This window comes from Eurytemora carolleeae, unplaced genomic scaffold, assembly GCF_000591075.1.
Source record: "Eurytemora carolleeae unplaced genomic scaffold, Eaff_2.0 scaffold2368, whole genome shotgun sequence".
NCBI lineage: Eukaryota > Metazoa > Arthropoda > Copepoda > Calanoida > Temoridae > Eurytemora > Eurytemora carolleeae.
The window spans coordinates 4586-18603 of NW_019398366.1; the positions used below are offsets into that span (position 1 = coordinate 4586).

General features: G+C 31.1%; 1 protein-coding gene across 1 annotated transcript; it reads left to right on the forward strand.

The window, feature by feature from the left end:
- The first annotated feature begins 2515 nt into the window (after nt 1-2515).
- Nucleotides 2516-7800, forward strand: LOC111717277 (uncharacterized). The gene is made up of 7 exons (XM_023492780.1): nt 2516-2762; nt 3298-3421; nt 4559-4598; nt 4809-4891; nt 6151-6216; nt 6829-6867; nt 7581-7800. The coding sequence occupies exons 1-7, from the start codon at nt 2681-2683 to the stop codon at nt 7798-7800; spliced, it is 654 nt and encodes a 217-aa protein (XP_023348548.1). The 5' UTR covers nt 2516-2680.
- The last annotated feature ends 6218 nt before the right edge of the window (nt 7801-14018 follow it).

Below are 14018 nucleotides of genomic sequence, written 5' to 3' on the forward strand. Positions count from 1 at the left end.
AATTTAAATAATCTCGATACGGAGATAATAAATATCTAGATCTTAAAATTTTCATTTTAGTGTTGGCCTTATATGCTTATAGTTTATTGTGTGAAAAATTAAGATTTTCCACAATGCCTTACAAAAAATGTATTTAGCAATGAGCTACACAATGATACACTTAACTTGTAATATTAAACTTGCATGCAGTAAGCGCTTCAAAAATACGAACGTTGTGTTAGAAAATACGAACGTTGCGTTAGAAAATACGAACGTTGGGTTAGAAAATACGAACGTTGTGTTAGAAAATACGAACGTTGTAATCGAAATTACATACAGAATGTTTCGGCTATAACAAAGTTTTCAAAAAATTCCACAACATTTTAACTTTTTTTCTAAAGCTCTAAAGCAGTTCGATGCCAAATAAAGATAAAACGTCTGAACAAATCTATTTCCATCTTTATGTACAGCTGGTGTGGTTCCTGTTGTACTGGGTGTACTGAATACGTGGATTTGTGGTGATCTACTGTACAGGTTGTGTTCAAGATCAAGGTGGGAAAATAAAACATAGTGTTTACAATTTATAATTTTTTAAAAACTTTTCCAATAATTTATTCCGAAAAGCACGAAAGGGCAAAATCATCATTGTTTCAATCAATATTGGAAGGTATCTAAAAATTATTTAAATTTAAAAGTAATTTTTTCATCAATCAGAATACTTTTTTGTTTGGATAATATTATTTATTGTTCAATTTTCATAGAATTTTCAGTTTTTGTGAATAAAATTTTATTTTATATTTTAACAAAATATGAAGAAAAGTGCTTTGATAAATAAATAAATAAATAAATGAATAACTTATTTAACATTTAGCTCGACGGCTATAATGAAATTAAACACGAGCTAAGNATCTAATTCTATACACATTTTAGATCTAATTCTATACACATTTTAGTTCTATTGACAATTTTCTTTGTAAATCGTAACTACCGTAAGCTTAAATGTTTAAGTATATAAAAAAATCAAATGAAATAATTTTTTAGGCCACAAGTTTGAACCATAACCAAATCCATTCGCATTAACTAATTTAAAAAATATAAGGTCAAAAAAGGGTGGATAGCGATATCTTAAGAAATATTTATGAAGTTTTAGAATGCATTCTGATAGACACTTTAAAAGATTTTTTACTCAAAATAAGATGAGTAGAAAAACAAAAGTGCGTGAATATATTATTTCTATTGCACCTAAAAATCTTAAACAGATCAGATGATTACTTTTGGAGAAAATCCGCGAAATTGAATAAAAAAATCATCATATTTTAATAATACACACAGGTGGCTCGAGGGTAGGGGTAAACTGGTAAACTGGGGGACGTACCCCTCCTCCTGGAAAATTAGAAGCACAAGAAGAGAGAGAAAGCACCTTCTAGTTCTTTAATTTTGATTTTCAAAATTTTTAATTATTTATCAAAATTTTAAATCTAGCTAACACGCTTTTTCCTTTCAACCCCCCAGCTACTCATGAGTTGGACATAAAATTGACAAAATTCCCTGAAAAAAAATCCAGGGAGGGGAATTTTGTCTTCTTCATTTCAATTATTTCCTTCCCCCTGGAAAATATCATAAGCCGTCCTTGATAAAACACTCCTTTGTGCTTAATTTACTATTATACTAATTAAGACATTAACTTTTTTTCAAAATTCATATCAAAAAAAGAATATACAGAATTAAAATCGTCAAAATGATTTTTTTCAAAAATAAAATTGCGGATTTTCTAAACGATCAATTTCGTGCATTTTCTCCGAAACTATACTTATCTGATCTGTTTAAGATTTTGAGTTTTTTTTTGTTTTTCTATGCTCATTTATAATTTTGAGTAAAATATACTTTCGCGGAATATAAAAAATCTAAAATTTCATACATATTTATCGAAAATGAGACTACCAGAAAATGTTTTATTATCTACAAGAAATCGCTACTCACCTTGTATATATATAATGTTTAAAATATATCAACATCATGTTTCGATATATTTTGTATTGACGGATACATTAACTAGTTATCTCAGTGTAGTTTGCTAAGACGCTATATGATACTGCATCAGAAAACCTTAGCAAATCTACGTACAGGGTGTCCCAAAAAACATGGGAATTCAGTGACGAATTCGATATCGTCTTTATGAATAATTCTTTGATTTAGTATAGTGATACCTACTGAGAAAGCTGTAATCTGTAAGAGTTTCGTCTGCTATGTTTACATTTTGTTTGTTTATATTTTGACTGCAACCGGTTGTACTTAGTAAAACCAGAAAATTACAGTATACAAACAGAGTAAACTTAACCATATTCACTGTTCATCTTGCGGAGACATTATAGACACATCTTTTCAGTCTTTTACCCTTTTCATTAAATAAACTCTAGCAGACATAATAATATAATGGCTTTTAAAATTAGGTATTACAATGCTAATTCATAACAAAGACGATATCGAATTCGTCACTGAATTCCTATGTTTTTTGGGACACCCTGTACATTGATCTCATAAAGATTGTAACAAATGTCGTTTTTGGTAATTTTTAACGTTTTATGTTGGATAAATAACTATTTGGACACACAAATTATTTAGCAAGTTATTTTATATTTTCAATGTTAAAAATCTTAAAATAAAATTTTTAGAAATTTTTAGTTTGGAAAATACGCACGCGATGTTTATGATCATGCCAGTCTACTTCAGCGTCTTCGTTCGAATTTTTCTCGTCAAGTATCCCTACCATCTCATGAAAGAAGGTACCACAACCACCCCCTTTTCCCTTACCATAACCACCGTTCAGATCCTTTTGTTATTAGGAACCTGGCTTTAGTTTATAGGGTCAACAACTTCCTTTTGTTATTAGGGTCCACACTACTAAACATTCTTTTGCTATTAGGGTCCACACTGCTAAACATTCTTTTGTTATTAGGGTCCACACTGCTAAACATCCTTTTGTTATTAGGGTCCACACTGCTGAACATCCTTTTGTTATTAGGGTCCACACTGCTAAACATCCATTTGTTATTAGGGTCCACACTGCTAAACATCCATTGTTATATTAGGGACCATGCCCTCCTAAATTTTGTGTTATAATGGACCACCCTACTGAACTTCCTTTTGTTATAAAGGACCATGCCCTACTAATTTTTTGCGTTATTATAGACCACCCTACTGAACTTCCTTTTGTAAGGTACAGTGATACCCTACTTAAGTTTCTTTTGTTATTAGGGACCGACCTGGATTCAGTTCATTTTTCCTAGGGACCACTCATCATAACTTCCTTTTGTTCAGGGACGGACCTGCTGAAGTTTCTCTACTTGTGCTTGAGCATTTTGTTCTCCGTCTGGGTGACCCTTCTCTGGTTTCTTGATAAAAAATTTCCAGACAAATTCTTCATCATTGTTTTCTGCCAAGGGTAACCAAACCACTTTGTATCAAATTAAAAAAGTTTGACTCTTATCAAAAACATTTTCTGCAAAGGACTTGAGTCTTTGTCACAATCCCTATATCTTTGCAATCTGATTGAGTAAACATTTGATATATTGATCTTAGATTATTTAATCTAATAGAATTTTTATTAAAACAGTAATTGTGTTGCAAATATGTCACTGAGATATAGACAACTATAAAACTTAGTCCTCAAATAATTTTTAGACAGCCTCGATATTAAAGTGTAGATGCGCTTTGACCTTCGATTTATCTTAACAACCCACTTGTATTTTCGTAGGCCTCGACATTTTGCATTTATATTGGTGAAACATTATTGGCATCAACAAATCCTAATTTCTAATCTAATTTCTTTGATTTTTCCAATAAATTATAGTTTTCTAAAATTAAAAAATATATCAGTTTAAAAAGTAAAAAAAACTTTCTCACAAGGTTTAATAACAATAGGTTTAAAGATATTAAGAGAGGCGTATTCAGGTTTTTTTTCCAGGAAGGGCTTGCATTCTTTTTCTTTTTAGGGGTGGGGGAGGCCAAAACCTCGCCCCAAAAGCAAATATTTCACTGATCCAGAAGGGGGGTTGAGCCCCCACAGCTAACCCCACCCTGAATACGCCTCTGGATAATAACATAATCTGTTTAAGAAATTTACAAACATATTTCAGAATGAGTGAGATTTCAAAGAACATAACAAAGCAGTTTTTAAGATAAATTCCTATAGGCAGGCAAAATCAATGAATTGATTAAGTGACTATATAGTATTTACATATAAACTACATACAAACATACAAAAAATTTAGATTTTTAATTATGAAAATTTCGATTTTCTAACTGAAGAGGACATTTACATGGGTCTTCAGTCTATTTTTTCTAGTCTTCACTTTCCAAAAGAAATCTTTTCATGCAATTATTTCCAAACCAAATAAAACCTTTTGGCCCAATCTGTCGTCGTTGCCTTAGTCTGTTCCACTTTAGTATTTATTCACTTTGCAGTGTTCCAGGGAAGCTCTTAATTAATATATAACAAGGCTTTAATCTAGTCTGGATCTTTGTGATGTTACATCGTCGTTGTAAAAATTTTCATCTTTATCAATGTTTTTCTCTTTAGGCATGGAACTAATGAATTCAAGGTTCCAACAGCTTCAAAGGTCATTATTATTCAAAAAAATTTAAATAATTAAATAGATAAAACACTAGCGTAAAAGAGTCAAATTGTATTAATATGTTATTAAATAATATTAAAATGTAGAGCGCATTCAAGATTATTTTCAAATTATTAGATAACTAACTAGAAAATTAGAAAAGTTTGAATTACATATTTCATAAATAAGGAAAAATGAAAAGCCAAACTATTTTAGGGAAGGTTGCTATCTATAGCCTACATCACCTTCTTTCTAACTACCTTTCTAATTACAATATACCGCACTCAAGCACTGGCAAGGTAAGCACTAACCAACTAGTGTTGAACCTTTAAGGCTTGGGTTAAATTTGGGGTTGTGGGGGGGGGGCCTATTAAAGTCACAATAAAAAATATTAGGGAAAAAATATTTAAAACATTTTTTTATTTCCCGAAAAAGCCTAAAGGAGAAATCATCGAATTGTGTACTGCAAGTTATTTTTCTTCTTCAAGTTTCAAATCTTTTTTCTTCTTCTTGGAAAAAATGCTTCATACTTGCATATGCCTCTTTTTTATAGATGTGGATGTGATGAAAAAATCAACAAATTTTTGATTTAAAAATTTTTACTTTCTCCAAATATATTTTCTTCCTCATGACTTTATTTGAGAAATGAGGGGGAGTCCAGACACCAGGGATGATTAATGCTTTGGGTAAAATCTCGCGTGCCCTCCCCCCTCAAAGGGGTATCAGGGGGGGTATCAGCAATATTGAGTTTACACCATAAACCTCTTATTCGAGTCAAATAAAGATCGGTCGCTTGAGTACATTTTTTTTAGTAGTCGATCTCAAATTCATCGTAATGTTGTGCTGAAGTTCTGAAATATGATTGATAACTGTTAATTTCCGTGTAAACCCTTAAATTGGGTATTTTGAACACAAAGCAGAGCTAAAACCAATGCTTGAGTAAGCTTGTGGCGAAATAGTTATCTTTAAAAAAGACGACATTCTAAATATATTGCGGATTTACAGGGTACATTCAGGGATAAACATATGAACGGGAAAAGTAATTATACATTGAAATCATTATAAATCAATGCAAGCTACAATTCAAACAATGTTTGTAAATGAAAAGATTATCAGATATATTCACTTCTCACCATGAAACATAAGACAAATGCATTTTTATAGGAGTATTGTGACAAAAACTAGTCATCCCCCCTGGCCCCTAAAATACCCATTGGCCACCCCCCCTCTTCCTGCCTACCACACTTATAAAAACTTCATAAAATTTTTAAAAATCGAGAAAAAATATTTCTTTTTTTACACATATTAAATATCTACTTAAATATTCCTTTAATATTTATATTTTTGCTTTAAAATTTATTCACACATGAAATATTTACTAAAATATTCTTTTAATATTCATATTTTTGCTTTTAATATTTTTTTACAAATATTAAATATTTACTTAAATATTCTTTTAATATTCATATTTTTGCTTTTGAAAAAGTAAGTTTTAGACATGTAGCTCACCTTTTCTGATAGCTCAATATTGTAAAAAAAAAATCATCAATTTTCTTAGGATTGAGTTTAGAGGCAGCCTGAGGAGAGTGGGATTACGCTTCAGAAGAAATATTATGAATTTCAGGTTGTTTACCTACTTAAATTCGGATAGATAACGAGACTCATTTTCACGTGTTTTTTATAGTAGTTACTGAATAACCAGATTCTACATGATAAAATTAGTAAAAAAAAACTGCGACAGATTTCCGGGAACTAATCATGCAACTAGAATTGTATCTAGAATTGTATCTTTATAAAAAATCGAGAATAAGTTGTAAACAGAACTAGATTGTTAACATTCTACCGTTCACAGTTCAGTTAAAGTAAACCTAACAGAGATTTCGAAGTCTAGTTTATTATCTCTATTATTGTTTACAATATAACAATAAACCTGTCCTGTTACGTCACAGATGTAAGCAAAACCATGTGTTGCTGGCTAGGTATCTGGATCTTCATGAAGGAGCCAGGTTGCACCCTGGGTTGGAGCTGTTGCCATCTCAGCTGTTTTACCCTGACTGAGGATCGGCAGGTGAAGAGAGAGGGGGAAGTAGGAACGTGGACTCAATGCAATGTGTGCAAACCCCCGGAAAAGGAGTTATATATCTCGGAACATACAGCGGCAACCACCGTAATATACAAACTACACAAAGTCGTCTTCCTTATATTTTGAATTTGTTTTAACAAGTTCTTATTTCAGGCAATGCGCATGGCTAATGGCCTTTATCATCACGGCCAGGTATTCTGTTTATATACGATATATTGCACACACAATCAAAGGTCTTGTTAAAGGTTAAAGGTTAAAAGAGTGGAGTCCCGATTGGAAAATTGAAACCCAATCTAAAAAGCATGATTTAAAAAAAAACATATATTCCAAACATTTTAGATCTAATTTAACACATTTTAGATCTAATTCTGTACACATTTTATATCTAATTCTGTACACATTTTATATCTAATTCTGTACACATTTTGGAAAAATATTGATATTATTTAGTGCCAGAAAACATTTTTAATTCGATAATTAAGTTTTAGATCAAATTCCACATTTTTAGGAAAAAAGTGGGAATTTTGATCTAAATTTCATGTTTCGATCAGAGTCCACGTAGGTTAGATTTTTTATATTTCAAGAGAAATTACGAATTAACGGACTTTAAGTAATTTGAGTGAACCTTTTGATTTCGATTAAACTTTTAGAGGACAGAAAATAATTTTAATTAAACTAAGTGTTTAATCCTTGCTACCATCAAGGAAGGATTTTTTCAATATGAATAAGCAGAAAAAAACGAAAGAAAATGGAAATTAGAAATTTTCAAATCTGAATTCTGAATGATCAAATAATCTAAGTTTAAAACATTAAAGGGCCGGTTACACCATCAGGTTGCAAAGATATAGGTATTGGAAAATTTAAGTTTGTGGCAAAGAGTAAAGACTCAGTTCCTATTGTTCTAGGATTGGACGTGAAGTTGTGATATTTCTGTTGTACAAATACCGTACTGCACTAGAAGGATACATGATGGAAATATTCTTAATCTACTACTTTATCAAGGATAGATTTCAACTAAACATATTTTTTGGGGGGGCACCTCTTCTTGCATTTCTTTATTTGTTCACTTTTCAGTGTTTAATGCCTATTGAGACAAAAACTAAGATTTATAAAAATAGACATTAACATATCATTTGTTTGAATTTATCCATTATAAATATTTTAATTGCTGTGTAATTAAGTTATTTTTTAACATTCGTCGAAAAATGACATAAGCAGACAAATGATTTTAAAAAAATATTCAGAATACAAAAACCAAAAATATTTTTTTTTTAAACTAGTCTAGTCTTAAAGGGAGTGACCGGCTATGTAAGGTAGTTGAACTGAGTATGCAGTGTTGTGGAAAACTTCTTTCGGATTCATTTGAGACATGTTAAACTTTAAAAGATCTGTAAAAAGTTTAATATGTCTCAAATGAATCCGAAAGAAGTTTTCCACAACAATGCATTCTCAGTTCAACTACCTTACATAGCCGGTCACTCCCTTTAAAAAGAAATCCTGCATATTCATTTATTTTTGCTATTTCAAAAAAACATTTTGTCCTGTTTTGTTCTGGCTTTTCTCTCTAGTGCAGATTAATCAATAAATATTTTTGATGTACATTTTAGAAAAGAGTATATTTAGCTCAATAAAAAAAAATCTGTTAATGCAAACATGTAAGTCTGCTTATTTTTAGTGGACAAATTTGTATTACAAGAAAAGTGGTGAGGAAGGAAAATATGTCATTTCTGCAGTCACATTCCTATTAACTTATTTATATCACTAGAAGGGGGCACATTCATATCAACTGGCAAAAGAAAACTTTCACAAAAAAATACGAAATGTCACAAACATTTTCTTGTGAATATCGGAAATTTTTGCGCTAAATTTCATATTTTTTTAGCGAAAATGAATTTTGTGAAAGGAAGCGAAAAAAATGCGGAATTTTGCAAGAAATGCGCGAAAAAAGCAGTCTCTTAGTTGGCTAGTGTTGAAACTGTAAACACGGACAGGAGATCCTGTTCAGTATTTACTTGTACAAGATGTACATGGCCTGCAGGAAGGAGTACCTTGATCTTTACAGTCAGGTGAACATTGTAGAATACTTTTAACCCTATCTCTCCTGGGGTACTTGAAAACCAGGATATGCTGGGGGGGGGTCAATATTTGACCCCCCCTCTAAATCCCATGTTTGATGTCAAAATATGACAAATGATACATTATTAGAAAGCTCTTGTGCTCTACTATTAGAATCTGCAAAAAAATTAGCAAATTTGCAAAAATTGAATTTTTTATCGCAAAATCCAGTTATATAGTAAAAATGTTTGCAAAAAAAATTGTCCAAAAATGAAAAATTATACATTTTTGAAAAGCCCTTTACCATGCAATTTCAAATATGCAAAAATATTTGCAAAATTTTAAATAACCTGATTTTTAATCAAGAAAAAACTAAAAATGTGGAATTTTCCTTTGACAGGCTGTTTGCAAAAAATTTGCAATTTTTTTCGCAAAACTTGTGCAATTCGTTTCCTTATGTCAAAGGCTTTCCAAAAAGCTAAATTTTATCATAATCTGACAAGTGGAAGTGGGTCAAAACAAAGATTTAGTTTGTTACAGGAAAAAGCAGTCGTTCAGGCAGTGCGCCTGAGGACTCAGGCAGTTAGTATTAAAGCCCGGTTTTAGGCCTAAAGGGAGGGCTGTGGGTATGTAAGAAAAGTCAGAAAATTCAACAGCCTCAGACCAATACTTTTTGAGTTATGTAAAAAAAACTACAGGGGGGGATCAAATTGACCCCCCCCCCCCCAGCAGGAATAGGGTTAAAAAACTAAAACAAAGTTTGAGGCTTACCGGGTGCTGCACACAACATGCCAGTTAAAAATAAGGCTATAAGATCGTCATTGAGTTTTGAAAAAAATTTGCGGCATTATCATGCTTTTGTAAACCTAAGTTTTTTTTATAAAAGATGATAACCAACATATGAAGCTCTCTAAAAAACAAGAATCTCATAAAACAATCCAGGAATTTCCAATAAGGTGTCTGCCTTTCTTAATAGAAAATGATAACTAACATAGAAAACTAAATAGACGTTCCTCAACCTAAATATTTTAACAATCCATATAGTGTTCAAGGGTAAGATTTAATAAAGTAGCGAGAAGCAGTTGAACTGCGTTTACATAGTTAAACTCTTTATTGTACGTTGGTTCAAGCTGAAGAGAATTGGTTCAACTACGTCTACGCGGTTCAACTACTTCTAGATGTTCATTAAATATGGTCCTTTGTGAATCCATTAAAACTATTCTTGTTTTGCTAGATGAATAAGGACAACAATGTGGACCTCCTCTCCATCATCTCCCACCTCCACCACTGGTTCCCCAAGAAGGAGCACATCATGTACTTTAGATCTAATTNTTGAGGATGTACATAAAGTAACCATCTCTACCAATAAGAGTAGAGTTGAGGATGTACATAAAGTAACCATCTCTACCAATAAGAGTAGAGTTGAGGATGTACATAAAGTAACCATCTCTACCAATAAGAGTAGAGTTGAGGATGTACATAAAGTAACCATCTCTACCAATAAGAGTAGAGTTGAGGATGTACATAAAGTAACCATCTCTACCAATAAGAGTAGAGTTGAGGATGTACATAAAGTAACCATCTCTACCAATAAGAGTAGAGTTGAGGATGTACATAAAGTAACCATCTCTACCAATAAGAGTAGAGTTGAGGATGTACATAAAGTAACCATCTCTACCAATAAGAGTAGAGTTGAGGATGTACATAAAGTAACCATCTCTACCAATAAGAGTAGAGTTGAGGATGTACATAAAGTAACCATCTCTACCAATAAGAGTAGAGTTGAGGATGTACATAAAGTAACCATCTCTACCAATAAGAGTAGAGTTGAGGATGTACATAAAGTAACCATCTCTACCAATAAGAGTAGAGTTGAGGATGTACATAAAGTAACCATCTCTACCAATAAGAGTAGAGTTGAGGATGTACATAAAGTAACCATCTCTACCAATAAGAGTAGAGTTGAGGTTGTACATAAAGTAACCATCTCTAACAATAAGAGTAGAGTTGAGGATGTACAGAAAGTAACCATCTCTACCAATAAAAGTAGAGTTGAGAATGTACATAAAGTAACAATCTCTACCAATAAGAGTAGAGTTGAGGATGTACTTAAAGCAACTCTACCATTGATAGTAGAGTTGAGGATGTACTTAAAGTAACTCTACCAATGATAGTAGAGTTGAGGATGTACTTAAAGTAACTCTACCAATGATAATAGAGTTGAGGATGTACATACAGTAACAATCTCTACATAAAAGTACAGTTAAGGATCTACAAGAAGTAACTCTCTCAACCTTTAATAGTAGAGTTGAAGATGTACTTAAAGTAACTCTACCAATAAAAGTAGAGTTGAAGATGTGCTTAAAGTAACTCTACCAATAAGAGTAGAGTTGAGGATGTGCTTATGTAACTCTACCAATAAGATTAGAGTTGAGGAGGTACTAAAATCAACTTTACAAATGAGAGTGGAGTTAAGGATAAACTAAAAGTTACTCATATCTACCAATGAGAGTAGAGTTGAAATGTACTAAAAGTTACTTACATCTGCCAATGAGAGTAGAGTTGAGGAATGAGGATGTAATAAAATTTACTCTCTACCAGTGAGAGTAGAGTTGAGGATATGTTATATGTTATTAAAATTTTAAGTATTTTATCTAAAAATGGCATTGTAAACTCTGTTTGGGTGTTCCAAGGTATGTTAGCTAAAAATGGCATTGTAAACTCTGTTAGATGTTTCTAAAGTATTTTCTCTAAAAATGGCATTGTAAACTCTGTTACATAATTCTAAAGTATTATCATTTGTAAAAATGTCTGGATATGATTGTGATGATGATGGATAATAATTGTACGCTGTATTCATAAAATCCAATTTTATTTAAATTATCTCTTTAAATAGAGAAAATATTTTCTCCTAATTAAAGAGAATTCTTACCAAGAATTATTATTTACAAATCTAGCAAAGACAAAATACTGGGACACGGTGTCCTAATGAACAATAAACATGGGAAGACTAATTCGAACTCGTCTTTCTTACGAATCATCGTTGTACTACCTATACATGTTAATGGTCAAAAAAAATTACATCTGCTAGAGTATATTTTATGTAAACGGTGAAAGACATAAACATGAAACTCGAGCAGACGATATATCTACGGTTTACAGCATCTCCAGACAGGGATCACCATATCTAAATAAACAATTCCTTACAAAGACGATATTAACATCGTCACGCAATTCCCATGCTTATTGGGACACCCTGTAAACCATTAGTACTTGTAATAATATCTACGTAATAAATGAATGTACAATACTTTTTTTTTTGAAAATAGCATTTTAAAACTACATCATCATTTACTAATGGTTTAAACATAAAAAAATCAAAATTACAGTTATAATTTTTGATATTTATTTTTAATTCTGATCATACTAATTAAAAAATATTAAAATTTTAAAAACGTTTGTTCAAAGCACCAATTTTGTAAGTTGGCACTAGACACCAAGCTGATCAATGCTCAAAGCCGTTCGCAATAAAATTAATTTTAATCTTTAAAAATCTAAAATTTAAATTCGAAAGTTTATAATCTTGTTCTTTGAGAAAATTCTTAAAATAAACTATAATAGAAAATAATATTTTAGAATCGTTTATGTTGAACATTTTCAAATTCTCGAAACTGACTGATATTGGGTTAAATTAGTTGATTTTATTTAAACAGATTTAAATTATCTCATCGGAGCTAAAAACTTTAGAATGGTGGATATCAAGATTAATGCTTAAACTCCTGGTTTTACTAAACCCAAGATAATTTTAATACGCATTCGATATCCAAGAAAGAAGTTAAAAATTCAACCAATCAGCGTGTCATGTTAAGATGTACACTTTAACTTTTGAAAAACCGGTTTGGATTTCTGGTGTCATATCAATTGAACTAAACATCGATTGAACGAACGTATGTTTTGGATTGATTTTTATTAAGACTAACGTTCAAAATGACAATGGTCCTAAAATATGTTTTTTAACAATTTCATATTAACATGATCAAATTTGTATTTGCTTAAATGCTCTTAAAGCCGGTTTGTGAACAGCTGACTTTAATTCAATCGGATATTAGTCCAATCGATATAGCATTGTTTCTGTAATTGTTATCAAACGTAACTTTCATACAGTAGATATATCCAAAAAGAGGATTATAAGAAGAAAATCAAAAGTGTGTACATTGGATAATCATCTAAGCGATTGTGATTAAGAATATGATATCTCATTCTAAAGTTTTCAGCTCAGAGTCTAAAACTAAAGAACGGAAAGTTTTGACTTAAATTTTAAGTTCATGGTTAAATGCCACATCTGACTTAATTTAAACCTGAACTTTAACCGTGAGGTTAAATATTTAACCCTGTGGTTAAATATTTAACTCGCCGAAATCGACGAGTTAAAATTTAAACACAGGGTTAAAATCTTGAAATCCCGCAATCCCTATTTGTCTATCATAAAAACTTTGTTTTAATAAATTTCACGTTTTAGATTAATTAATGTTTGCACGTAAACCAAAATACGTGGTTGTAACTGGAAATATGTTTTGTTTTCCGTCACGTAAATAATTTCAAATTTAAAAAACAGCTGATTACCGAATACCGATACTTACGTAATAATTCTTTAAATCCTTTTCTCTGATTGGTTCCGTTTTTTTCCCGGGAAATTCAAATTTAAAATTGAGAAAGCTTAATATTTTAGTAGCTATTCATTATTTTACAGAACTTTTAACCTCGAACTTAAAATTCGCGCATTCTTTAGCTTTAGACTCAGGTTAAATAAATTTGCTTTGAATATACTTAAAATAAAGTTTAAAAATATACTATTTATGTTATCTAAAATCTATTACTAATCTTGCGTAATTTCAAGTGACTGGCTCCATTGCCGTGTCAGATTTAAAACTGTTCACTTAAAAGCTTTAGATTTCCATGTTAATTGTCTCTAAATAATGTTTATAATTTTTGTGTTTTTCTCGCAATGGTAATTTGCCGAATTTCTTGCTTTTTTTAAAAAAAGGAAGAAATTTTAATAATCAAACCAGAAAAAAAGACGCTAAACTTCCGCATTATTAAGAATAAGGTTTAATTTAAGGTTACGGTTGTGAAGTTCCTAATTAAATTAAGACTGTCGCCGTAATTTAATTATGAACATGACTGATTCACAACCGTACCTTTAAATCAAGCATGAGACAACGCAAAAATAAGATAATCTTTAAATAATACAAGTTATAAATATATTGATTTACTTTTATAGACATATT

Coding starts and splice junctions, on each gene's coding strand:
- LOC111717277 (XM_023492780.1), top strand. CDS start 2,681: ATGTTTATGATCATGCCAGTCTACTTCAGCGTCTTCGTTCGAATTTTT. Junction 2,763..3,297: donor CTACCATCTCATGAAAGAAG/GTACCACAACCA, acceptor CCTTTTGTTCAG/GGACGGACCTGCTGAAGTTT. Junction 6,217..6,828: donor AGAAATATTATGAATTTCAG/GTTGTTTACCTA, acceptor TTCTTATTTCAG/GCAATGCGCATGGCTAATGG.